The 26,599-nt window shown below is 37.4% G+C and overlaps 4 protein-coding genes across 7 annotated transcripts; 2 read left to right on the top strand and 2 right to left on the bottom strand.

Moving 5' to 3' along the window:
* The first annotated feature begins 1,220 nt into the window (after positions 1 to 1,220).
* On the top strand, positions 1,221 to 13,062 carry LOC104113830 (ubiquitin receptor RAD23d-like). The gene is made up of 12 exons (XM_070195155.1): positions 1,221 to 1,543; positions 2,353 to 2,514; positions 2,703 to 2,756; positions 3,122 to 3,204; positions 3,318 to 3,374; positions 3,484 to 3,661; positions 11,547 to 11,699; positions 11,782 to 11,847; positions 11,922 to 11,969; positions 12,058 to 12,164; positions 12,314 to 12,392; positions 12,733 to 13,062. The coding sequence occupies exons 1-12, from the start codon at positions 1,478 to 1,480 to the stop codon at positions 12,847 to 12,849; spliced, it is 1,170 nt and encodes a 389-aa protein (XP_070051256.1). The 5' UTR covers positions 1,221 to 1,477; the 3' UTR covers positions 12,850 to 13,062.
* A 1,057-nt stretch (positions 13,063 to 14,119) lies between these two features.
* On the top strand, positions 14,120 to 15,985 carry LOC104113828 (uncharacterized). Its single transcript, XM_009624124.4, has 5 exons — positions 14,120 to 14,580; positions 14,677 to 14,780; positions 14,912 to 15,083; positions 15,177 to 15,339; positions 15,425 to 15,985. Exons 1-5 carry the CDS (start codon positions 14,320 to 14,322, stop codon positions 15,484 to 15,486), a joined length of 762 nt encoding a protein of 253 aa, XP_009622419.1. The 5' UTR covers positions 14,120 to 14,319; the 3' UTR covers positions 15,487 to 15,985.
* A 714-nt stretch (positions 15,986 to 16,699) lies between these two features.
* Positions 16,700 to 18,412, bottom strand: LOC104113829 (small ribosomal subunit protein cS23-like). The gene is made up of 2 exons (XM_009624125.3): positions 17,943 to 18,412; positions 16,700 to 17,562 (listed from the first exon to the last, which is right to left on the bottom strand). The coding sequence occupies exons 1-2, from the start codon at positions 18,189 to 18,191 to the stop codon at positions 17,272 to 17,274; spliced, it is 540 nt and encodes a 179-aa protein (XP_009622420.1). The 5' UTR covers positions 18,192 to 18,412; the 3' UTR covers positions 16,700 to 17,271.
* A 912-nt stretch (positions 18,413 to 19,324) lies between these two features.
* On the bottom strand, positions 19,325 to 26,300 carry LOC104113826 (NADPH-dependent diflavin oxidoreductase 1). 4 transcript variants are annotated; one of them, XM_018776871.3, is made up of 12 exons: positions 26,116 to 26,300; positions 25,820 to 25,897; positions 25,613 to 25,717; positions 25,079 to 25,170; positions 23,955 to 24,139; positions 23,455 to 23,576; positions 22,903 to 22,977; positions 22,710 to 22,820; positions 21,732 to 21,869; positions 21,393 to 21,512; positions 20,523 to 20,739; positions 19,325 to 20,423 (listed from the first exon to the last, which is right to left on the bottom strand). In XM_018776871.3, exons 1-12 carry the CDS (start codon positions 26,260 to 26,262, stop codon positions 19,894 to 19,896), a joined length of 1,920 nt encoding a protein of 639 aa, XP_018632387.1. In that variant the 5' UTR covers positions 26,263 to 26,300; the 3' UTR covers positions 19,325 to 19,893. The 4 variants fall into 4 exon arrangements, with proteins under 4 accessions (XP_018632387.1, XP_009622418.1, XP_033516588.2 ...); XM_009624123.4 differs by having other exon boundaries at positions 23,455 to 23,549; XM_033660697.2 differs by lacking the exons at positions 22,710 to 22,820; positions 22,903 to 22,977; positions 23,455 to 23,576; ... (3 more) ...; positions 25,820 to 25,897; positions 26,116 to 26,300 and adding an exon at positions 21,103 to 21,256.
* Between the last annotated feature and the right edge of the window lie 299 nt (positions 26,301 to 26,599).

Genomic DNA, 26,599 nt, shown 5'->3' with positions numbered 1-26,599 from the left:
AAAATAAAATATTTGCACAAGTCACAAAACAATCAATAATAACTTAAATCACTATAAAATTATTTCGAACATATATGGCGCATACAGTCGACTCAATTATGGCAGCTAAAACCTACTCTACATATACAGAAGATGCCATGCACTTAATAGCAACTTATTTGCACGACGATTTTGCTTTATCTTAAGAAAACTCTCTCTATATATACATATATTGTTTAATTTTAATTTTTAAAAATTCAGTATACAAGAAAATAAGAGACAATTTGTTTCACTACTATGTAGCATTAAGAATAGGAATCACCGTACTGTTACAACAAGATACATTCGTGCAACTACGGGTGTCATGAAAATCGAACCAAACCACAAAAAAATCGATACTTTTTAGGTTTGGTTTGGTTTTGATTTTGAATTTTAAAAACCGATCAAGTTTGGTTTGGTTTGGTTTTAATAAAATAAATAACCGAAAAAATCCGAACCAAACCGACTATAGAAGTAGCTATTTAAATTTATTATTACACATATATATATGTATCTTTTTATATAAAGTTACTAAAATTTTATGATACATATTAGTCATTTATATTTTTAGTCTAGTTCTTTGCTATTATAATAATTTAATTCTTTGCTTTTACATTCTAGTTTGATTTGTATTTTTCTTTTGCTAAGTACAAGAATTTATTTCATGTTAAAAATAATCGATTTTTAATTGAGTAATTAAATTATTCATCACTATTTGATTCAATTATCATCAATATATCTTGGTAAATAATAGATTTCTCAAAGATCAATTGGTTTGATAGTGTTACGTTGAAAATGTAGTCACCGAAATATGTGTTTGGTAGTATATGTCTCATATTTAAGAAAAAAAATAATAAATAACCGAAAAATCGAAAAACCGACAAAAACCGAATCGATAAAAAACCGATTTAATTGATTTGGTTTGATTTCAGTATTTAAAGAACCAACTTACTTGATTTAGTTTCTTTTTAGAGAAAAATCGATCCAAACCGAACTATGAACACTCGTACGTGCAACACCAAAGAAGTATTTTAACATATGAAGTGCTTAAAATAGAGCACTCTACAATTTCTTAAATTTAATTAAAAGACTTGCTTATCTTTCTTTTTTTCTTTTGGTCTTTTTTATTTTCTTGGATCCTCTTTTGTCAAATTAGAAGACTGTAGATACTGCGGATAACAGTAAACCGAAGAAACTGGCGGAAGCTGCACTCCACACGGCATCATATTATTGGCCAAATATGAGCTGTCAAGTTTGGGCGTTCACCAAATAATTGCCTTTCCATCGGCTATATAAAGCACGACAGAGAAGTCAGCTACGGTTTTCACTGTGATTCCGACTTCAGATTTTCTTCCCTCTGCAATCTTTCCGCCTGCGACGGCCGGCGGCCGGAAGTTGCACGTGCCGGTTCCAAAAAAAAAAAAAGAGAGTAGAGGAACGGGTAAACAGTAGCTTGAAGATGAAGATTTTTGTGAAGACTTTGAAAGGCACTCACTTTGAGATCGAAGTGAAACCGGAAGACACCGTAATTATCAACCTTTTTCTCTTATTTTATATCGTATACGCTGCTCGAAAATTTTAATTTTTAGCAATCTAATTTGAGCGTCAAATTAATTAGCTCTAGCGGCATTGTAATCTGATTAGGGTTTTAGTTGCAGCTCATGTTGTTTTAGGGAACCACTTCAGTATACGTTTGAATGCTGCTTAGTAAATATTTTGGGTCATGCTTATGTTACTGCTTAAATAGTACTTGAATTTGGCGTTTCCCGAATAATTGTTTACTTCTCATTAGTTTTTAATTGTTGTACTGCAAATATTGCAGTACTTGACGATCAATTACTTGTTGCTGGTGTTGTAAAATGTTCCCTGTACCATTTTGCATAATGGCCATGGTAGTTGGACTAGTTGCATAAAAGTTGGGTTGCAAAAAGTGCTTCAACTTGTGGTTTGTTCAAGAGGTGCAAGCTTCGATATAGTTTATCTTTTCTTTTGTGTGTGTGTGGGGTTTTTTTTTTGGGGGGGGGGGGGGGGGAGGAGGGAGGTGATCTGAATTACTTAGCTTTTTTATATTTGCTGGGGACAGTGGTTGTGGATATAGGTGTTTTGGTTTTAAGACTTCTTATATCAAGTTGCCTGATCAGGCATGTCATGCGGCCATATCATACTTAGTTGAAATAGGGGATATATGTTTGAATATAAATGTATTAATCCTACTATTAGTTTTAGTGTTGCATTATGTATCATTTCTCTGGTAATGTTCCCTCTTTTCCCCTCCTTTCCCTCCCTTGCCCTTTCCTTTGCATAAGCTGATGACCAAAATGGCTGATTATTCAGGTTGCGGATGTGAAGAAAAACATAGAATCAGTTCAGGGACAAGATTTCTACCCCGCTGCACAACAGATGCTTATTCATCAGGGTAAAGTTCTAAAGGACACTGCAACGCTTGAGGAAAACAAAGTTGCTGAAAATAGTTTCGTGGTCATTATGCTTTCCAAGGTACCAACTGTGCAGTTACAAGCATGTGCTGAGCAATAGGCTCTTCTATTGTTTAGCTTGACTTGAGAAAAGTTTAGGGGGAGGGGCTTGAAATTGGAAGGGCAGTTCTTCTTCTGTGAGCTGTGTGAATATGTCTTTTGTTTTGTTGGCTGATGTTGGTACTGTCCATATTTTCGTGGTTATTGTAGAATAAGGCCTCATCAACTGGAACCTCGTCTTCTCGAGCAGCTCCTTCAGATACGGTGAGAGCTTAATACCTTCCTAAGTTTCTCTTCTCTTGCTTGCATCACCACCACACTCTTTGCTTTCAGAATAAAATATATCTTCGCTTTAGATGCATTTATGCACCTCTATCTATTGCTTGGTGTGGCGATCTTCAGCCCTGGTTTGATGGTTGAGACTACATTTAAGTAATTTTTGCCACATAACTTATTGCGGAAAGAGATACGGCTTTGAGTAATGGCTATATTTTCATTTTCTCTTGTAGAATATCGATTCCCATGCCATTTCCGTGTAGCACTGCAAGTGTAACAATATTTTATTCAAGCAGTTGAAAGATGGTTATGTCAATCTAGATTTTGAGAGCTGATAACAACTGTTTGACTAGGCACAACCAGCTAGTTCCACTGGGCAAGCCCAAGCTAGACAGACAATAACAGCACCTCAAGCTCCCGCTGCAAGTGCTGCACCGTAAGTTTCTCTTCCTGGTATCTTTGGTTTCGTCACTGGTAGGTTTTACTTGAAATTTCTTTTCCCTTTTGTTGTTTTTGTTGGTTTAGTTTTAAGATTTGTTTGCTTTGCAGTCCACAATCTACTTCTGAGTCTGCTACTGCTCCTGCCCCTGTGCCTGGTGATGCTAGGTGAATACATATGACATGATTGTTTTAGGGACCTCCCTTTTATTTATGCTCGCGTTTACTATGTGATTAGTCTTGTCTTTATTGAGTATTACTCCATTCTGTCAAACAGTACTGTAACAGATGTGTATGACCTAGCAGCGTCAAACCTTGTTGCTGGAAGTAACTTGGAGGCCACAGTTCAACAAATTCTTGATATGGGTGGTGGAAGTTGGGATAGGGATACAGTTGTGCGTGCTTTACGTGCAGCATATAACAATCCGGAGAGAGCTGTTGACTACTTGTATTCTGTGAGTCTGCAGCTAATTTTGCTTTTGAGATCCTTGTCCATGTTCATTCTCTTGCACCTCATTCCTGGTTGGACTTTCTATGTGGTAAATTCAAACTTACGTGGTAGTTGGTTGTGCAGGAGTATCTGTGTATCATGTAGTACAGTGTTGATTTTCTTCTCCTTCTGCATGATCACCTTCCTTCTCTCTCTATGTTATCCTTCTCTTTCCCTGGTTTGTCTTCCACGAGGATATTTTTCTTCTGCAATTTCTCACTTAATTGGTTAAAATGATGAATCTAGTTGTCTGGTTAATGTGAGAGATGCGGATTAATTCACCTTCTTGACCTTGGAGAGAACCTTCCCTCCCTTTTCTTCATTTTGTGCATTTGTTTTTTGATTAATGAGTTATCCCCTCTTTCAATTTTTTTAACGGTGTTTGACTGGGCATGGAGTTTATAATACTCATTTTGACTTGTGTGGTATATTAGTCGTAGTGGATGAAACCAATAGAGTGTTAGGTAAACTATTGCGAAAAATAACAAAAGCTCATATCAAATTGATTTGAATTCATGGAAGTTGTGAAAGATAGATAGAAATGGAAAAGCATCAAAACATTTCGGAACATCCTAAAATGAAGAGAGAGATAAATTGAAATTACAGGGAGTAGCTTTTATTGACAAAAGAGGCTTTTATTGAAAGCCCCGATTTACAAGTTGTATACAAGAGAGAGTTCACTATACAAAAACAGCTTCTAAAATCCTATCCAATCATCTATATAAACATGGGGTTTGCTGTGTACTCCAAACATACACAAAAATAACATAATGTTCTTACTGTGTAGCATTGAGTTTTTCCAACTCCTCAAATTTCTGTTGCATTTCTTTCTAGGTCATCCAAAACATGCACTCTCTCACGTTGTGTATTGCATTGCCTTTCTAGTTTATTCATTTCTAGGGTTTAGAGCCCGTTAAGATTAGCTTGAAAAATGTAGCTTTTAAGTGTTGTAGCTTGTTTTATAAATAAGCAGTTACCTATTTGGATAAAAGTGCTGAAACTTAAAAAAAGCTGTTGAAGTGTTTGGTAAACAAGTGCTGGTAAGCACTTTTTCCTGTTAAAAAGACAGAAATATCCTTAAAGCTGTTAACATTATAAAGGAGCCGATTACTATAATATATTTAATTCTAAATTAATGCAAATAAATAATAATTTATATTTTAATTTAATTTCAATTTAAATTGATTATTTCAGATAGTTTTTATAAATATAATTCTTAAGCACTCATTTTCCACCACTTTCAATCAAGTAAACTTCCATAAAAATGAAACGAGCTCATTGTCTTCCATAAATAAGAAAAAGAAAGAACAAAAATTATGCATTTTGACTTCTTGTTCTGAAGCATCTCATAAATTAAAGCTAAAACATAAAGCTAACACTTCAAATATACTTTTAAATTGACTCAAATACAATATTCATATAATTACAAGCATCAAGCTTCATAAATTTCATTAGCAATCAAATCATGAAGATCCATCCAAGGGAGATCACTTTGTTTTTCTACATTTCTCGCATTTATGTTGTTATTAGCTCTCGAAGATGTACCAATATCATGATCAATAGATAGAACATATCTCTCATTCTCAGCTGCTCGGAATGCATCATCCACATTGCATTTTTTTCTAATATAGTTGTGAATGGCCATAGTAGCAAGTACGATGTCTCTTTGAGTGTCATAGAAAGGCATGTCTCGCAAAATAGGCCGCCTTGCTTTCCAAACTTCAAATGTGCGCTCGACAATAATTCTACAAGAAGAATGCAAATAGTTAAATTTTCAATTCGTCCTCTTGGTTCTCGCAATTGTCGTGTCGCACCGCGGCGAAATTCTGCTAGGTGGTATCTCACATTATCTCCTTTGTATGGAGCCATATATCCCTTCATGTGCGGATATATAGAGCTATATATCCCTTCAACTTGTGTAACGATTGTTCCTTAATTTAAAGAAAGGGAGATATCGTCCGTTACATGGCTTGAGCAGGATATCCACACATGAAAGGATATATGACTTCACACAAAGGAGATAATGTGAGATGCCACCTAGCATAATTTCGCCACGGTGCGACACGACAATTGCGAGAACCAAGAGGACGAATTAAATTAAATATTTGCATTCTTCTTGTAGAAATATTGTAGAGCGCACATTTGGGGTATAGAAAGCAAGGTGGTCTATTTTGCGAGACAAGCCTTTCTATCATATTGACACTGTTAGTTTACAGCATGTATATAGTGTAGTATTGTCCCACATTGGTAGAAGAGTAGTATGTCCTTGTATAGTATAGCTATAAATAAGGACCTCTTGTATTGTATTGTTCATCTAATATCAATAACATATTTTCTCTCGTGCCTTCTCACATGGTATCAGAGCAATTGTGAGAGACTTATCGCTGTGCATAAATTCCAGCGATTCCGGGAAAGAGAAATCGCTGTGCATAAATTTCAGCGATTCCGGGAAAGAGAAATCAGTACTTTTTTTAAGGCTATTTTCTATCTGCTTCATTTCTGTCAGTGTTGTGCAAAATCCAACACTACCACAAGAGTCGTCACTGTCCGGTAACCAAACCCCAATGAAAAACTCCGGCAGCAGCCTCCTTACGCGCCACCAGAAGCTCACGCGCGTGAGCTCACGCGCCGGCGCGTACGACCACTTCCGGTCATTTTTTGAAAATCTTCCTTCAGAACAGTTGGGTCGCCTGGTAATTCCGATCCTACCCCTACTGTTTTCATTTCATTCCGACAACGTTGAGTTTTTTTCCGGCAGCTATAGTACTATTCCGATAGCTACAATAGATTCCGGCAGCTACAATATTTCTGTATTCTGTTTCTGTGTTTCCGTACACTGTTTCAGTGGATTACCGTTGATTCTTTCTCCTATTTGGTAATAATTTGCAACAATGTCTTTGGGATTTGATGCTTTTGGGTTTAGAAACATGAGTTCTGGAAGCTCTAGTGCTATTATTACCTCGGAACCTTTAATGGGAGGTTCAAACTACTTAGCTTGGGCTTCATCTGTCGAGTTATGGTGTAGAGGTCAAGGTGTTCAAGATCATCTAATCAAACAGTCTAGCGATGGAGATGAAAAGACAATAGCACTTTGGGCAAAAATCGATGCTCAGTTATGTAGCATCTTGTGGCGATCTATTGATTCCAAGTTGATGCCCTTGTTTCGTCCATTCCAGACATGTTATTTGGTTTGGGCAAAGGCACGCACCTTATACACTAATGACATATCTCGCTTCTATGATGTGATATCACGGATGACAAACTTAAAGAAGCAGGAATTGGATATGTCTACTTACTTGGGTCAAGTACAGGCAGTCATGGAGGAATTTGAGAAGTTGATGCCAGTTTCTGCTAGTGTGGAAAAACAACAAGAGCAGCGACAGAAGATGTTTCTCGTTCTTACCCTCGCTGGACTTCTTAATGATCTTGATTCAGTACGCGACCAGATTTTGGCTAGTCCGTCTGTCCCGACAGTTGATGAATTATTCTCTCGATTACTCCGCCTTGCTGCAGCACCAAGTCCACCAGTGATCTCATCACAGATACTTGATTCCTCTGTTCTTGCATCCCAGACAATGGATGTTCGGGCATCTCAAACTATGGAGCATAGACGAGGAGGAGGTCGTTTTGGAAGATCTAGACCCAAGTGTTCTTATTGTCACAAACTTGGACACACTCGTGAAATGTGTTATTCCTTACATGGTCGTCCACCCAAAAATGCTTACATTGCTCAGACCGAGACTCCAGGTAACCAAGGATTTTCTTTATCTAAAGAAGAATATAATGAGCTCCTTCAGTATCGAGCAAGTAAGCAGACATCTCCACAAGTAGCCTCAGTTGCTCAGACTGATACTTCTGTTACTGGTAATTCTTTTGCTTGTGTTTCCCAGTCTAGCACTCTTGGCCCATGGGTCATGGACTCCGGCGCTTCTGATCACATCTCTGGTAATATATCACTTTTGTCAAATATTGTATATTCACAGTCTCTTCCCACTGTTACTTTAGCCAATGGATGTCAAACTAAGGCAAAAGGAGTTGGACAAGCTAATCCCTTGTCTTCTATCACCCTAGATTCCGTTCTTTATGTCCCTGGCTGTCCTTTTAGTCTTGCATCTGTTAGTCGTTTGACTCGTGCCCTCCATTGTGGTATATATTTTATTGACGATTCTTTTATTATGCAGGACCGCAGTACGGGACAGACAATTGGTACAGGACGTGAATCGGAAGGCCTTTACTACCTTAACTCACTCAGTCCTTCCACAACATGTCTAGTTACAGATCCTCCAGATCTAATCCACAGACGTTTAGGACATCCGAGTTTATCCAAACTTCAGAAGATGGTGCCTAGTTTATCTAGTTTGTCTACATTAGATTGTGAGTCGTGTCAACTTGGGAAACATACCCGAGCCTCCTTTTCGCGTAGTGTTGAGAGTCATGCAGAGTCTGTCTTCTCCTTAGTTCATTCTGATATGTGAGGTCCTAGTAGAGTCAATTCATCCTTGGGATTTCGTTATTTTGTCAGTTTCATTGATGATTATTCAAGATGTACTTGGTTTTTCTTAATGAAAGATCGTTCTGAGTTATTTTCTATATTTCAGAGTTTCTGTGCTGAAATCAAAAACCAATTTGGTGTTTCTATTCGCATTTTTCGCAGTGATAATGCCTTAGAATATTTATCTTCTCAATTTCAGCAGTTTATGACTTCTCAAGAAATTATTCATCAGACATCTTGTCCTTATACCCCTCAGCAAAATGGAGTTGCTGAGGGAAAGAATAGGCACCTTATTGAGACTGCTCGCACGCTTCTAATTGAATCTCGTGTTCCGCTGCGTTTTTGGGGCGATGCAGTTCTCACAGCTTGTTATTTGATTAATCGGATGCCTTCATCTCCCATCAAGAATCAGATTCCGCATTCAGTATTGTTTCCCCAGTCACCCTTATACTCTCTTCCACCTCGTGTTTTTGGGAGCATGTGTTTTGTTCATAACTTAGCTCTTGGGAATTCAGAAGGGATATCGTTGTTATTCTCCCGATCTTCGTAGGTACCTTATGTCAGCTGACGTCACATTTTTTGAGTCTAAACCTTTATTTACCTCTGCTGACCACCATGATATATCTGAGGTCTTACATACTACTCTTCTACCAATGTGGGACAATACTACACTATATACATGCTGTAAACTAACACTCCCCCTCAAGCAGGTGCATACAAATCATATATACCGAGCTTGTTACATATATAACCAATACAATGGACAGATTGATCGACTTAAGGCCCGTCTTGTTGCTAAAGGATATACTCAGATATTTGGGCTCGATTACAGTGATACCTTCTCTCCCGTGGCTAAAGTGGCTTCAGTCCGCCTTTTTCTATCCGTGGCTGCGGTTCGTCATTGGCCCCTCTATCAGCTGGACATTAAAAATGCCTTTCTTCACGGTGATCTTGAGGATGAGGTTTATATGGAGCAACCACCTGGTTTTGTTGCTCAGGGGGAGTCTCGTGGCCTTGTATGTCGCTTGCGTCGGTCACTTTATGGTCTAAAGCAGTCTCCTCGAGCCTGGTTTGGTAAGTTCAGCACGGTTATCCAGGAGTTTGGCATGATTCGTAGTGAAGCTGATCACTCTGTGTTTTATCGGCACTCTGCTTCAAGTCTCTGTATTTATCTGGTAGTCTATGTTGATGATATTGTTATTACTGGCAATGATCAGGATGGTATTACCAATCTGAAGCAGCATCTCTTCCAGCACTTCCAAACTAAGGATCTAGACAGATTGAAGTACTTTCTAGGTATTGAGGTTGCCCAGTCTAGCTCAGGTGTTGTTATTTCTCAAAGAAAATATGCTTTAGACATTCTTGAGGAGACGGGGATGATAGGTTGCAGACCTGTTGACGCTCCGATGGATCCGAATTCTAAACTTATGCCAGGACAGGGGGAGCCGCTTAGCGATCCTGCAAGCTATAGGCGGCTGGTTGAAAAATTAAATTATCTCACAGTGACTAGACCCGACATTTCTTATCTTGTGAGTGTTGTAAGTCAGTTTATGAATTCTCCCTGTGATAGTCATTGGGATGCAGTTGTCCGCATTATTCGATATATAAAATCGGCTCCAGGCAAAGGGTTACTCTTTGAGGATCGAGGTCATGAGCAGATCATTGGATACTCAGATGCTGATTGGGCAGGATCACCTTCTGATAGACGTTCTACGTCTGGATATTGTGTTTTAGTAGGAGGAAATTTGGTGTCCTGGAAGAGCAAGAAACAGAATGTAGTTGCTCGGTCTAGTGCAGAAGCAGAATATCGAGCAATGGCTATGGCAACATGTGAGCTAGTCTGGACCAAACAATTGCTCAAGGAGTTGAAATTTGGTGAAATCAGTCGGATGGAACTTGTGTGCGATAATCAAGCTGCCCTTCATATTGCATCAAATCCGGTGTTCCATGAGAGAACTAAACACATTGAGATTGATTGTCACTTCTTCAGAGAAAAGATACTTTCAGGAGAGATTGCTACAAAGTTTGTGAGGTCGAATGATCAACTTGCAGATATTTTTATCAAGTTTCTCACTGGTCCTCGTATTGGTTATATATGTAACAAGCTCGGTACATATGATTTGTATGCACCTGCTTGAAGGGGAGTGTTAGTTTACAGCATGTATATAGTGTAGTATTGTCCCACATTGGTAGAAGAGTAGTATGTCCTTGTATAGTATAGCTATAAATAAGGACCTCTTGTATTGTATTGTTCATCTAATATCAATAACATATTTTCTCCCGTGCCTTCTCACAGACACTCAAAGAGACATCGTACTGGCTACTATGGCATTCACAGCTATATTAGAAAAAAATGCAATGTTCCGAGCAGCTGAGAATGAGAGATGTGTTCCATCTATTGATATTGGTACATCTTCAAGAGCTAATAACAATATAGATGCGGGAAATGTAGAAGAACAAAGTGATCTCCTTTGGATGGGTCTTCGTGATTTGATTGCTAATGAAATTTGTGAAGCTTGATGCTTGTAATTATTTGAATCAATTTAAAAATATATTTGAAGTGTTAGCTTTAACTTATGAAATGTTTCAGAACAAGAAGTTAGAATGCATCATTTTTGTTGTTTCTTATTTATGAAGAACAATGAGCTCATTTCATTTTATGGAAGTTTACTTGGTGGAAAATGTGTGTTCAAGAATTATATTTATAAAATTATCTTAAGTAATCAAATTAAATTATTATTTATTTGCATTAATTCAAAATTAAATATATTGTAGAAATCAGCTCTTTTATAATGTTAAACAACTTTAAGGATATTTCTGTCGTTTTAATAGAAAAAAGTGCTTACCGGCACTTGTTTACCAAACACTTCAACAATTTTTTTTATGTTTCAGCACTTTTATCCAAACAGGTAACTGGTTATTTATAAAACAAGCTCCGGTACTTAAAAGCTGCTTTTAAGCACTTGTGCTAATAAGCTACTTTTTTCCAGCTAATCCAAACGGGCTCTAAGTAATTTCGTTGGTCAAAATAAAATGACTTTTAAGCTAAAAACGGAGAAGTTAGGTTCAGCCAACTTTTGGCTTTTTTTAAGCAGTTTTTTCTTTTGCCAAACACTCCAAAAAGCTAAAAAGTGCTTAATAGCTGGTTTGACTAGCTTTTAAGCCAATCCAAACGGGCTCTTAATATCCATTTTAAGCTGTTATGCTTAGGAAATGGGACTAATAAATGAATTAAGAAAATATCTTATATGGTCCTCCGTCCTCGTTTGTTGTCTTATTAAAGTGTACACCGCTATGTTCTTTTATTTTCTGTGGTTGCATCTTTAGCCTATCCTGAAAACACATGATTTTCTTTCAGGGTATTCCTGAACAAGCCGAAATTCCGCCTGTTGCCCCTACAGCTGCTGCTCCTGCCAGCGGACAGGCTGTAAACCCTTCAGCGCAAGAGGCTTCACTACCCACAGTTCCTTCCAGTGGGCCAAATGCTAATCCTTTGGATCTGTTTCCTCAGGTAGTAAGTATACCTGGAAGGTTAAATTTGCTTACTTATTGTTCGTTCTGGCCTTATCCTAAATTTGTATTTACCCAATCAGGGTCTACCAAATGTGGGTTCAAATGCCGGTTCTGGAAATTTGGATTTTCTACGCAATAGTCCACAGGTGGGTTATACACTTTCTCCAAAATAGATTATATAAATTTGAAAGCATAATTTTATATCCTTCTCCATTAACAGTTCCAGGCCCTTCGAGCAATGGTTCAAGCCAATCCACAAATCTTGCAGGTATTGGATTATACATGCTATGACTAATTGTTTGTTTGCTCCAAGTACTTTCAGACTTGCTAGAACCATGACATTTGTTTATCTGCAGCCTATGCTCCAGGAGTTGGGTAAGCAAAATCCGCATTTGATGCGGCTTATTCAAGAGCATCAACCCGACTTCCTGCGCCTCATCAATGAACCTGTTGAAGGGGAGGGGTGAGAACATCTGTTATTACCCGCCTAAACTGTTTTTCTGCATTTTAGAGCTTGTTCTATATGTGTCTTAGTCAATCTATTCTAGATCCTTTCTTTACCATCTTGAGCATGTATGCAAGACTGATTTTCTCACTATATGGTGTATCAAGGAATGCGCTCGGGCAGATGGCAGGAGCAATACCACAAGCGGTGACTGTTACACCTGAAGAGCGTGAGGCTATTGAACGTGTAAGTTATTTAGTTATCCTTTAGCTTTCATCAAATAAGTCGTCAATGGTAGACCTTATTTCATAATAGAATCTAGAAGGTTAAAATGTCACGGGGAACTTAAATGGGTAATTAACTGTTGCAAATGTTTTGACGTAACACTAGGCCATATTGAGAGTTGGGTTTTGAATTGTGTCACAATCATTCTGAGAAAGATTGCATTTGCAATTATTGATGTTTTAATGCGAATGTTTTTACTTTGATAGCTGAAAATGCTGATGGACCAGCTATGCAAGATATATAGTCAGCTAATATAAATTTCATGTATTGTCTATTACGGTTAGTGATATTATTTTGGCAGCTTGAAGCTATGGGGTTTGATCGAGCTTTAGTATTGGAAGTATACTTTGCGTGCAACAAAAATGAGGAGCTGGCTGCAAACTATCTATTAGATCACATGCATGAGTTTGACGAATGACATGGATTGAACTGGGTGCTATTTGACCTGTTATAGTTTCCATTATACGTTGTTTTTCTTCTCTTCATTTTAAATGTGTGTGACTTCCTTCCTATATATCTTGCCGTGTGGAGTACATTTTATTTCCTCATTCCCAGTGGCAAATCTTGGATACTCGGACCCTTTTGTATAATGGATATTATATCAGTAAAATCGTGCCCTAAAGTTAGACTAGGTACTTTTTTCCCAGTTGCCAAATCGGCTCTTGCCTTACCTCGGTATCTTTTGTGCTTAATTTACAGAATGTCCCTTGTAGAAAAAAATATCATCGTCTCAAATGCTGATAGCTACTTAACTAATTGGCTGGGACATGAGACCACAATACTATTATTCCTACTTCCGGGGCAAGGAAGGTGTACGAGAATTCGCTCCCCTTAAACAGATAGAATTCTCTCGTACATAAATAACCTTTTACTAAAGTGAAAGGAGAAAAACATTGGTGGATAATTTACTATTTAGTCCTTTTTCTTAACTATCCAATCAAATGTATAAACGTTAAACGAAATAGAATGTTCTCGTTTACAGAATATGGTGAGATAACAAGAGCATCTCTATTGCCTTTAACAATCAAATTTCTTTGTTTTTCTCAACTTCTTAATCAAAGAACTACTATGGAAGACAAGCTGGTCTCCACGGAAAGTGGCATTATTGTGGTCCTTTTTTATCTCGTCTGTTCTTCTGTTGCTTTTCACAAAGTGGGAATGTTGTTACATCCACTGTCTTTCCCGTTATGTCAAATTTTATTGCTTAAAAGTTTGACTGAAACTATTGAAACCAACTTATCTCACTTTAAACTTTTAGTAATGTGCATCTAAAGTGAATGGTTGCAAGTTTCAATTTAAACGTATATCGCAACACAGACCAATATTTTCCTGCTTAATGGCCACTCCAGCGGAAAAAGAAGACATCATTAAATAGTTTTGGCTGTGCATTCGAAATTTTAGATACCTGGTTAGATTTTTTAGTCCCATTGGTTGCTTTTTACATGGTTCTTATCATAAAATAATTTTCTAGAACATTTATTTTCTGAGTGAAGAAAGAAAAATGTAACTGGAAAAGTGAAAAGTTGAAAAAAGAACGATACCAATGATGCTGAACAAGTCAGCACGAAATAGCTGTTGGATTAGTTAATAAACATGAAAACGTCTTAATCAAAAAATAAACAGGAAAAAGTGTAAAAAGGCTGCCAGGTCTTTCTAGCACTCGCCTGTTCTTTAATAGTAGTAGTTTTAGTTTATCAAATGGAAGGCTATCGAATTGAAGTATTTGACATGTTCCACAACAGCCGTCGATCATCCATGAATTGAACAATGTCGTTGACAACTTCAAAGGTTGGAATAATAGAGTCTAATACGTTATCAAACAAAGGGAATTAAGATATCAACTTGTCCACAACAGCTGCTTCTCCTAAATAAGACTCCTTCAATTTGCATGTGTGCGTGCTCGCTTATATATAAACAAGCTTTCACTCCATCAGCAGCCTATCTCAAGAGCTTCATACAAACGAAACAAAGAACAAACATGGGACTTTTTGGAAGAAAATTCAAGGCATCAAGAGTTACAACACTGTCTAACCTTGCCATCTCAAGGATTGCCATTCTCAAAAATCAACACCAAGTTAGGTGCTCACTTACCCGTTCTGACGTTATCCAACTACTCCATCTTGGTCGCCAAGAAGATGCCCTTCATCGAGTAGGTTCTAATGATATACCCTACTCCCCCTTTCTTGCATGATGGTTTCTTCTCAAGGCTCAAGCAATTCAACTTCTCATCAATTTTACTTCACAGGTCGAACATGTTATCAAGGAACAGAACACACTAGATGCACTTGCAATGATGGAAATCTACTGCCATCTCCTAATCGAAAAAAGGGTGCTGATACAAACTAAAGGGTGAGTACTTCTCCTATCTTATCGAGATCTACAACTAGATTGGGCCTCTCTCGGATGGCTATCCACTACTAGAAGAATCCTACCTCCTTTTTTTACAATGCTTGACGATGTACCCGCCAATTTTTAAACAGGCAATGTCCTGAGGAGCTCGCAGAGGCAATCTCAAGCTTGATTTTTGCAGCTTCAAGATGGGGAGAATTCCCAGAGCTGCATGAACTTCGAGAGATTTTCACCTCGAGATATGGGAATGAATTTGCGGCTCAATGTGTTGAATTAAGAAATAATTGTAGCGTGCATCCTAAGGTAGGAGCTGAATGATGTGCACTTTATCCCCCTGCCCCTAAAATCTACAGGAGATTGACTTCTCAAACTAATCTGATCATGACATTTCTCCAGATGATACCCAAGCTATCGAAACGTCATACAGGATCAGGGAAAAGAAGGAATATGCTTCATGATATTGCGGCCCATTGTGGTGTCACTCTGTGTGCAGAGGATGAAGAAACTTCAGATATCATAATCGAAGTTAAGGTTAACAGCAAAGAGGAATGTTCTCAAGGTACTTTTTTTTAAAGAACTATTTTAATGGCAATCACTAATTATGATTGAAACTTCAAATGGCCTGAGATTTCTTACTATTATAGGTGAAGAGGGAGGCACAGAAGCAGCTTCAGTGATCATATTGGAGAAAAGTCAGATAGTATGAAATGCCTGATGCTTCTCTATCAGCAGCACTACCAGCAAGAATTGTTTGGATCTATCCAAGCCTAATAAGAGCAAGGATTAAGGCATGGTTGACTGGCAAGCATCTTTGCAATCATGCAACCATACATTTTCAGTAGGGACAGAGTCGTGAAGAGATGCCACAGGGCCCAGAAAGAAAAAAGCAGCATCAGACAAGGTTCCTAGGGAAACATCAATAGAGCAGCTGCATGCGACAGAAGCTATTCAGGGATGAACTACTAGCTCCAATCATCTTATTCATTGGTGCTACATTGAGCACCAAGCTTTCTTCATATTATTTTTCTTAGGATCGGAACTTGCTTTGAGGGGGGGGGATCTTAGCTTTATGTTTAAACTAGATCATTTCTGCAGAAGCTATTCAGGGATGAACTACTAGCTCCAATCATCTTATTCATTGGTGCTACATTGAGCACTTAGCTTTCTTCATATTATTTTTCTTAGGATCGGAACTTGCTTTGAGGGGGGGGGATCTGGGGGGGAGATCTTAGCTTTATGTTTAAACTAGATCATTTCTGCAGACAGACATACTTTAGATATAGATCAGTAAACAATCACATTCGTTCTGCAGACTTAGAGTTGAGATAATACCTTTATTACATTCTCATCTTTTGTTTGGCGCATCAGAATTGACGTCTAGTTATCCTTCTTAACATGAGAGTATTACACAATGATTACAATCAATTGGAACATAAGTGAATCAAATAGCAAGTTTTGGATAAAGAAAATGCAATTAGATTTTCTCCAATCAGATAAGTAACATCATGAAATTTTGAAAGATAGTTAAGTTTGTGAGAGCAGAGCGTCTATCGGAAAGAACCTCTCTACCTTTATAAGGTAGGGGTAAGGTCTGCGTACACACTACCCTCCCCAGACCCCACTTATGGGATTAGGGTTTGATGTTAGTTAAGTTTGTAAGAGTTCCTCAGATGGGGATCTCATGTAGGAAATAGATCATAATGAAATCCAAAAGAACAGAAGCAAGATTCACAATTAGATGTTTCACGCAAACAGTTTCTTCATTTAAGATCTAAGCAACATATTACAAGTACTTGGTGAATAGTGAATACAAGTTTAAGGCTCGCTGATTTTACTAATGTTGATTGTAAATAGAAGATGTAATTGCACCTAAAATGGCCAAGAGAAACTCTTCTTCCTTCCTTTTTGATGATTTTAAATTTTAAAACTGAATCAGTCAGTAATATTAATTGAAATAGAGCAAATTTCAGAAGTTCTGAAACAAGCATCGACCACATTCAGCTTACAAAACAACCAGTACAACTATAAAAGAACCCTATCACCAATAGGTGACCATACTACTTACACCAAAACAGAACCCTAATAAAAAGCAAAACAAAAAGTTACAGGAGGCAACAGGTAATCTTATCTGTTATCACTAATATAATCAGCAACAGCGGTTACAGCCAAATTTGTAAATTAATATAAATTTATCCTTGTGTGTTTCATATTAATCTTCATGAAGTAGAATTAAAACCAGCAGTAACCACATAGGAAAAAAGAAATCATCTTGGGATTACAAAAACTCTGTAACATCATCAATTACAAGGTCTAAATTGCAATTCATAATATGAAAAGAATTGAGGAAATCTACAAGAATCAATTGCACACGATTGACTAACATTTTAAGTGATTTTTTTTAATAGGTACTAACCTTTTTAAGTGAAATAAGTTACAACAAACAGAATTATGACATTCAGTGGCAGCAAGATAAATCTTGTTCGATGACAGCTTACGCTAAATCACCACCACTCTGTTGCCACAAATTGATGATATCAGTGGCCTGGTTAAGAAGAATGATCATCTGCTTCTGGGATATCCAGGGCTTACTATCCAGCAAAACTTTAAGCTCCTCCCAAGCATCTTTTCTAGGCCAGAAATAATAAGGGCTCACAGGAACTGTACCATGACCAGGAATTACCTGGTCCAGCGCAATTCCAATGTTCTTGTCCATCCAAATAAACTTCAACACTATCCTAGGTTTCTCCATTGGCTTCACCATCACCCCGAGTTTATGTACATCCTACAGATTGTAACAGTTATAACAACAATACCAAGAGCAGCAAAATGAATCATACTAGATTATACTACTTATAAGATATATACATATATATTATACACACGCACACACAATGTGTGTGTTCACTCTGTCCCCTCAAAATTGGCACATTTTATAGTTAGAAAAAAGTTAATTTTCACATTCACATTTTGACATAGACATAAGCTGTTGAAGGTCCAACTGATTGCAAAAACAAATTGTTTGGTACAAGAATATATATGGTGATTTATGCAGACATAACTTTATGATTTCAAAGTCATCATCTTTTCGTCCATTCAAACAATGCCAAGCAATTTCAGATGAAGTATGTGTATCTAGAGAGAGAGAGAGAGAGAGAGAGAGACCTCTTTCTGAAGGAGAGCTGAGGGGGCAGAACCATCAGCTGAGGTTTCTTCCGCAAAAGCTACGGCACCGGCAGCTTTGGAAGCAAAAACGCCAAGATTTCTTTTGGGGTTCAAGGCAGAGATATGGAATGACGGAGAATATGAGCGGGGCTTGGGAAAGATGATATTTTTGGATGGAAAAAGATTGTGAGAAGAAAACGCACAGTGAGCCAAGTTTACTTTGGGATGTGTTGCTACTGATAACATCATCTTTAGTCTTGACCGCTTTTATCTGTTGATCAGTAAGTTTCAGACAGAGAGAAAGAGAGAGTGGAAACCTCTGGTTGAGACTTGGGAATTCTGGATAAGAGAGCTCAGTTTCCCTTCTACCACAATGACAACCTAAAGTACCTAACTGAAGCGCAATACTTTGCAATATTTCGATTTAGATTGTAGTCTTTTGAGAACTGCATTTTTGTTTCTCTTATAAAAAGAATTCGAATAGGCATGGCAAGTTAAATAAGAGGGTGTTCGGATTGGCTTAAAGTAGCTTATCAGCTAAAAAAACAAAAGTAATAAGTTGTTAATACCCAATTTGTCTTTTGGCTTATTTTTGTACTTTTTATACCAAAAAATAAATATTTTTGAGCATTTTTTATCATTGTCAAACACCACAAAAACTAAAAAAGTCCTTAAAAGCCAATAAATACTTAAAATAAGTCAATCCAAATACCCTCTAATACTAATATTATTATAAACTTTCTCCCTACAATTAGTGACGGCTATTAACATATTTCATCATCTGGATAATACCGTAAAAATAGCACGGACTAGCCAGTTTTCAGACTGGTAATTTAAAAATAGCCGGCATTTGAAAAGTAATTGAAAAATAGCCACTATTTTACTGCAACACGGACCGGTCCAGCATAATATACTGGAGATTGACGCACTTGTGTATGAACTTCCAACATATTATGCTGGAAGTCCAACACGCGAAAAGTTCCAGTATAATATACTGGAGATTGGAGCACCTGCGTATGAACTTTCAGCATATTATGCTGAACCGGTATATTATACTGGAACTCCAGTATATTATACTAGAATATTTTCTGAATTTTGAACAGTGTTTACATTCAAATTTATCTTTACATGAAACGTGGCTAACTTTCGATTCATTTTGAAACTGTAGCTATTTTTCAATTACCCCTTATAAATCTAGCTATTTTTGAATTTCTCCCGATAATACCTGTTACTCCCAAAAATTTCTCAACATCCAATAAGCGTGCGTTACAATTTAACTTGTAACCTTGACCACCCTATCTCTAAAGAAAATGATTGTTAATCACTCTCCAAACTGTGCTTCATATATCTTCATTCTTAATCAAATAAAAGAATCTGTCAAGTAGTCTTAAGCTTGAAAATAGGAAGAGGAGAATGACCAAATAGTAGATCAATTATACAATTTAGCCAAATCCTCCTACATTTCTTATCATGCTAAAGAAATCAACCAAGCCAATTGAAAATATTGAGATACTTTCTATCGGTTCAATCTTATTTCTTTTATGCCTCTGGATTCCTGCCAGAGAAATACATCTTCAAAATCTCTTAATCTCACACAGACAAAATACTCATATCATAAATAATCTCCCCCAACATAAATGCTGCACCATACTGAGGTTTGCTCTCGATTTAGAGCTCCTATTGGAAACTCCATATTGAACTTATTCCAACAAGCAGATAAAAACCCTCTCCAAATTGATAAGAGACCTCATCCTTGGGAATAACTGACTTGTCTTACTAGTGACTGTTCTCTCAATAGGCCAGCTTCTTTCTGAGAACACTAGAAACAAATTTCACTAACGAATATGGTTTAAAAGAATCATGTAGAAATAAGATGACTGAGAAGGGCACGGTTTTTTGGCTAATCATCCCTAGATTTTAAGGTGAAACTGGAAAAAATACCAAGGAGTGCTCAAGACCATGCTTCAACATGATACTTGCCTGCCTTTTCCAATGCCCTAAGCCACCTTACTGCAGCTTCTTTTGGAACCCCGCCTTCTTTAGATACAATTTCTTCAAATGCCAACAGCACATCAGAAGGCATTTTGTTGGCAGAGCCTGCGACATACACAGCTGCACCCTCAGTTAATAGATTCCATATCTTAACGCTTTGTTCTCTCATTTTATGTTGCACGTAGATTTTCTGTGGTCGGTCTCTGGAAAAGGCAGCAAAAAAGCCTCCACCTTTTTCTTCAGAAAGGACTCCACCTTTTTGTGAATGAAACAACCAAAAATCTCGGTACAAAAAGTCATTTTCTTCATTTCTACAACCAAAGAAGAAAAGAAGGGGAGCAGTTGGACCCGATTGACTCTGCAGGGCTCTTTCCTCCACAAATCCACGAAAAGGTGCACATCCTGTGCCAGGTCCAACAACAATAACCGGAAGTGAAGGCGGAGGGGCAGGAAGAGAACCCTTTTGAAACCAAGCCGGTACGAGGACTCCTGTTTAGCATAATCCAAAAACCATCATCAGAGAGCTACAAGAGGTGCATGAGTAAATGAATGAGGCATTTTAATTATAAATTACTCCAAAAACCATACTTTTCTGAGGATCAACTCCAGCTAGCCATGATGAGCAAAGACCTGCACGCTTCCTCTTATAAGGTGTTGTCCATGACACAACACTAACTGTTAAATGTACTTGATTTGGATGAACTGAGTGAGAAGAAGAGATGGAAAAAGCCCTAGTTTTAAGTGGAGGTACCAACTGAACCAACCATTCAAATGGCATCTGAACGGATGGAAAATCCTCTAATACCTGCATTGCAATATGGAAAGTATAAAAATCAAACAACGAAAGAAAATGAGATATTAACAGTAGAAACAGTTTTTTCCGAAGAAGGTAACAGATAACAGCAGAAACGGTTTTACAGTTCATTTCCAAATTATCTCCTGTGAATCAATAACTTAACCATAAAACGGCATTATTAGTTAACCATAAAAAGGCATTATTGGTTAATAGAAGGATCATTCCATTGGAGAAGACCAGGGGCCTCCATAATTTCAAAAAGCAAAAAATTTAGAATTCTGTAGCTTGCTAAACGTAGTGTTGGTAACCTAACTAAGGTATCAAGCTTCTATTGCTTACAAGTAAAAGGACTAGTGCAAGATACTCACTTACAGATTTCACATTTATAGAGACTAGTTTTCTAATTTGACAATCAAGATGCTGTAATGTGAACGTATGACAGAGTTGGTGTTGGCTAACCAGTTTCACTTCCAAAAGAACTGGGCCAACTTCTTGCGTCTTAGTATGTCTTCTTAAACTATGGTACCTATACATTTCATGAAACAAAAATCTACCATAAGAGAAACCATATTATTGAAGAATCCAACAATAAAGGAAAATGTCAGTGACCACTCAAAGGCAACTTCATTAATCTATACAAAGAGTGGAAATATTTTCATCACCTCCAGTACAGTTCTCCGTTCCTTCTGATTGTACTCATAAAGATCATCTCTTCCTTCTGGAGAGGCAAAATATTGAAGCCTCTCCTTCTCATGTTCGGCAGTGGCAAAATAACTCATAACCTGAAGAAATGAACGATCCAAATGGCTTATTAAATTACTCTGATATGTGGTGATCATGCATAACGTGCTACTACACAAGCAGAACAAGGAAGATGAACACAACATGCATCAGTGAAGTACAGGCAAATAATAAAGACAACAGCAGAAAATATCAAATATACCATGTCATCGGATATTACTGTTTGAAAGACAAGAAATTCACACACTCCATTGTGTTACCTCAAAGAAATATCGTCTAGGGGAAGCTGATGCAACATCCATTGCCAGTTCCACAAAAGTTTTTAATCTTATGGGGACCTTCAATGTATTTCTCAAGTCAGGACTTTGTCCATTTTCTTTATTATCTCTAGGCTCAACCTGAAAAAAAGTTCATATTAGTAATATAAGAATTCAAGAGTTGATACATGATAAATTTGCCCTTTCAATTGATGTAATAGCCAACACTGCAGATCCAAAGCTCACCACAAAGAAGGTATAAAAGAAAAGAGACAACAAATCTCAAATTCGACATTGTAAAACAGATTTGTATACATGTTCTCGTTAACTAAACCAAAGCAAATGAGCTTCAGGTACTTCAATGCTTTTACTAACAAGGCCTTGATTCTGGTGCTCAGGAACTTATCCTAGATGTTGAAGTAATCTACCGATTTTTTCGATATGATACCCATGCAAGAAGTACCACCCCCCCCCCACCCACCCCCCAAATCTCTTTATATCAGCTCTCCTACAAGGGAGGTCTTGGTGGTGCCTCTGTTGTAACAGTTTTTGCTGCTGCTTACCTATCTATTTTTGATTTCTTCAACTTTAAAGAGGTTCCATCTCATGGGAGCCCAATAATGGTTCTTTCCCACTTGCTCCCTTGGTTACAGAACCCAACTTAGAGGTGGAGGGTCTTTACCACTAGGGTATCCCTCCCATCCTAAAGCTTTGCAATACTTGTACACTTCTCCTTCCAGAGACACTTAACAATTCAGAGTACTTTTCAATCCACATGATAATTTTTTTTATTAGGACAATAGACCCATATTAACATGGAAATGTAAACCATACGAATCATGTTCCACGGAAATTTTACACAATAATAACCTTCAAAGATGCATGAACACAAAATAATATCTAGGAGGAAGATTTGAAGATTAGCAGGGTCCTAGTGACAACAAGAGAGTCAACTGTCAAGAACGTAAGACAAGTACATACTCTGATGTATGATTCAGGGTTCAAATTACAGCGCTTTATGAAAGCATCAACTGCTGCAGCATCTTGCCCAGGGAGAATATGAACAACATCACCAACCTCATACTCAATAGACTGATATTACAAAGGAAATCATTAGATGTATTGTATAAAGTGAAGGAGTAAAAGAGATATAAGAATGTACAACTTGACTTACAGATGAAATAGCTTCAAGTTCAAAATGGCGGACATCTTTTCCACAATCAGCTTTACTTAATGGATCATTTTTACCCTACATCAATAGAGTTAATAAGAAAAACATGTCAATGCCTAGATCACAACCATCGCATTGACGAGAAGAATGATCTTACACCTCCAAGTAAGATCATAAAAGCAGCCTTTCTGAAAATGCACAATATACGCCAGTGCTTTGTAGAATAGAGGACTCATTTCAGAAACTGTTCTTCTAGTTATGATACATTCACATCTCATTTCTGTGGAAGCTTAGAGATGTTCAGTATATGTGCTACTTCTAGTGAGATACTATCAATTTGTCACATCACTTAACTTCCACTATCGACTTTCCTGGTTAAGGACACGAATAGATGCGTTTGAGTAATGAACTCCACTTTTGCTTGGTATAAACCACAAGTGGATCCACAACCGAACTCCCTGATTCAGAGGGAAGGAGTTCCTTAACTTTTGCAGGCAACAGCTCCATTGCATGCCCTGACACATAACAAAAGAAATGTAAATGGAGATCACCTACCATCTTTAAGAAGCAATCAGGTGGGTGCTTTCCAGAAAGTTTTCCTGGTAATATGAAGCGCGTGCTCTCAATCTGCATCTCAAGAAGTTTGAAATCTGCAAGTTTCAGATGTTTCGTCACTACTACATGTTGGAAGACAACTGGCAGAAAACCTTTCGGCCAACAAAACCATACAACAAAATATGAAAAGCACAAGGAACAATATTGAAATGCACTTGTGCATCAAAATGATATCAAGAAAATGATTTTCCAAAGCTCCATAGTGAAAGCATAAAGTAAAAATCTCAGGATAAACTTATGGGTGAGTTCTCTTCTGTATCAATCAAGGTTTTAGAGGGGGACATTGATCCTTACTTTTAGGGGTAAGTTTCTCTATAAATCCATGCATGTAAATGCTTTCATGCATTGATATTTTATTGACTATCAGCCAGAACTCTGAACCGACAATGACCTGAAGGAGAAAATGATGTTGATTGCTGAAGTCCAATTTAGCAAGTTACCTGGGATAGATGAGAATTGTAAAGCCCCTTCATCAACATCATGATATGTAATCTGTACTTTAGGTTGATCCATCAAACTCGTATTTGAAGTCATGCATTCTGGACCTTTAGGGAATAGTTTCGGATCTTTTTGGTACAATGCCTTCCACAAGGTGGACATCCAAGGATCCAGAGCACCTTCATACCTGCAAAAAGATTTTTTTTTATTAGAGCTTTTACTAGAACAACTGCTAATTAACAAGACACTCTTCAGGTGCCATGATAACCAACAGCATTATAAAGTACAAAATTCTTTGTTATGATAACCAAGTAATCCGCTGTTTTCATCATCGAAACTCGGTGGATAATGGTCCTGCCCCTCTACCTCCTTCAACCTCCCTCATCCTTTAACCTGAAATTCCACTCGAGTATTTGCAGAATTTTAGAAGAGGCGAGGGAAGAGGTGTATTCAACATAAGTAGGTGAGCCTTGCCAAAGTAGTAAAGCTATTCTAGCCCTAAAGTAAAGAGGCTTCAACACATGTATTCCACCTCAATCACCTTGATGGCAAAACCTTCGGGATATATAAAACACCATTTCTTACAAAGCTAGGAAGATTCATGATCCTATAATTCTTTCAGATCTGTCTCCTGAAAAATTAGATAGAAGAAATTTAATGCTATCCAATCCCTATGGTTTGGACAAATAAATGGGCAAATAATCATCCTGCATATCAAATTGGATTCTCCTATTTAACAGCTTTAAAAGACGAAAACAACAGCATCTGGTGGATAAGATAGTTTGGACAGAAGGAAACATAAGGTGTTTTGAAGATAGTGCTAACTCAATCAAAAAGATCAAGTTTAATTGCATAATTTTGTTTTACTTTGGTGTAGAAAGGAATTTGTAAATGAGGCTGAATCACCGTTAGCATTCATGGAATTGGAATCCCTACAGAAATATAAGGGAATACTTTTGCTTTTTGCTATACCAGTACAGAAGTGTCGCACCATCTTAGTGCCGTACACTATCAACAAAATCCATACTTTTTATTTTTGATAACCGTAGTGTCCGGGCCAGCCTACGTGCACCTCACTGACTAAATGAATCAACTATTTCTCTACAAGATTAAACCATAACATTACCCTGAAGGGTGCTGATCATCTCCAAGACCTCTTTCCACAATTGCTGTAGCACCAAGATCTGAAAGTCTTTTGTCAAGTTTCTTTGCAACAAACTGCAGAAATAAAATTCATACATCAACATTGAAAGATGGAATACATAATTACATAAAGCTAATATATTCTCTAGATTAAATATTTGGTTGGACGACAAAGCAAACGACAAGCAAAAAATCATCTAGAAACACATAAAGTACAGAAATTGACCCGTCTTTGCAATAAAGGGACTAAACATATCTTATGGAAAGACAAAGTTGAAAAGCAATTCCTAATAATGAACTGATAAGCCTAAAACCCCAACAAGAAATGCATAGACCAGAATTATATTTAAGAAAAAGCTGGAGTAGTAAAAGCTTAGGGACATCAAGATCCTCTGGTGGACTTGAAACAGTTGATTTTTTTCTTTTTTGGATCATAGTGAGTTGCTTTCAGAGAATCTTATGCTTAAGTGGCAGTGAAACTATGAAATAGAATTTATTAGGTAGAGTCAGCGCATACATTATACTTCTGGTAGCTGGAATCACCCAAACCAAACACAGCATAGCTGACACTGGCAAGCCAATTCTGGGTTAGATTCCTTTGCAAGAGAAACTTCCAAAACACCTACAAGCAAGTTAATAAAACGAACAAAAAAGGTTAAAATATGTACACATATGTCTATAGATAAACACAGGAGAAGCTTAAAAGAGATACTGACAAACAAACCTTAATAGAATCAGGGTTGTCCCCTTGACCTGTAGTTGACACCACAAATATTACAATTTCCTGCTCCGGCAGACAACTCTAACAAAAATTATTAACAACTAGTCACACATAAGTCATTAATCACAATCTATAAGCTCAAATAAGAAAACGAAAAAAAAAAAAACATGAACTTGGCATTGGGTCCGGTAGATTGACAGTCAGCTAAAAATAATCTAAGAAAATAACAACTATTACAAAACTGAATTTTAACTAGTTTAAGATTGAGGCGTAATAGTTTAGGGTAAAGGAGAAGTTACAGGGTCAAAATCGTCAATGGAGAGCAAAGAGACGGGGCATCCTCTGCGTTCAGCTTCACGGCCAACACGCTCAGCGGCGTCTATGGCATTACCTGTCTGAGATGCATATAAAAACAATATCTTCTTTGGCTTCTCCTCCATCCCCATTGATTTGGTTACTGCTATTGAAGAGATAAAAATGGAGTCTTTGTAAATTGTAAATTAAAGGAAGTCAAGTCACAAGTGTCATGCGCATGGGCGTGGAGGCTATTGGGCTAACGAAACGACAGCGTTCTAGAGCGATGTGCACCAGTAGCCACTTTTAAGGCTGCTGTTAAAATTATAACCGACGTTTATAGAATATTTAAATTTTAGCCATTCCGTTGCTCCCTTCTTCTATTGCGCTTCTTCCTATTCTTCTTCTTCTTCTATTGCGTTAAAATCACTTGAATGATTCCTGCTATGACTCTTTGTGTTTTTAATAATTTTTTCCTAAGTTTTAATT

This window comes from Nicotiana tomentosiformis, chromosome 2, assembly GCF_000390325.3.
Source record: "Nicotiana tomentosiformis chromosome 2, ASM39032v3, whole genome shotgun sequence".
In the NCBI taxonomy this organism is placed as follows: Eukaryota; Viridiplantae; Streptophyta; class Magnoliopsida; order Solanales; family Solanaceae; genus Nicotiana; species Nicotiana tomentosiformis.
This window is presented reverse-complemented; position numbering and strand designations above follow the sequence as displayed.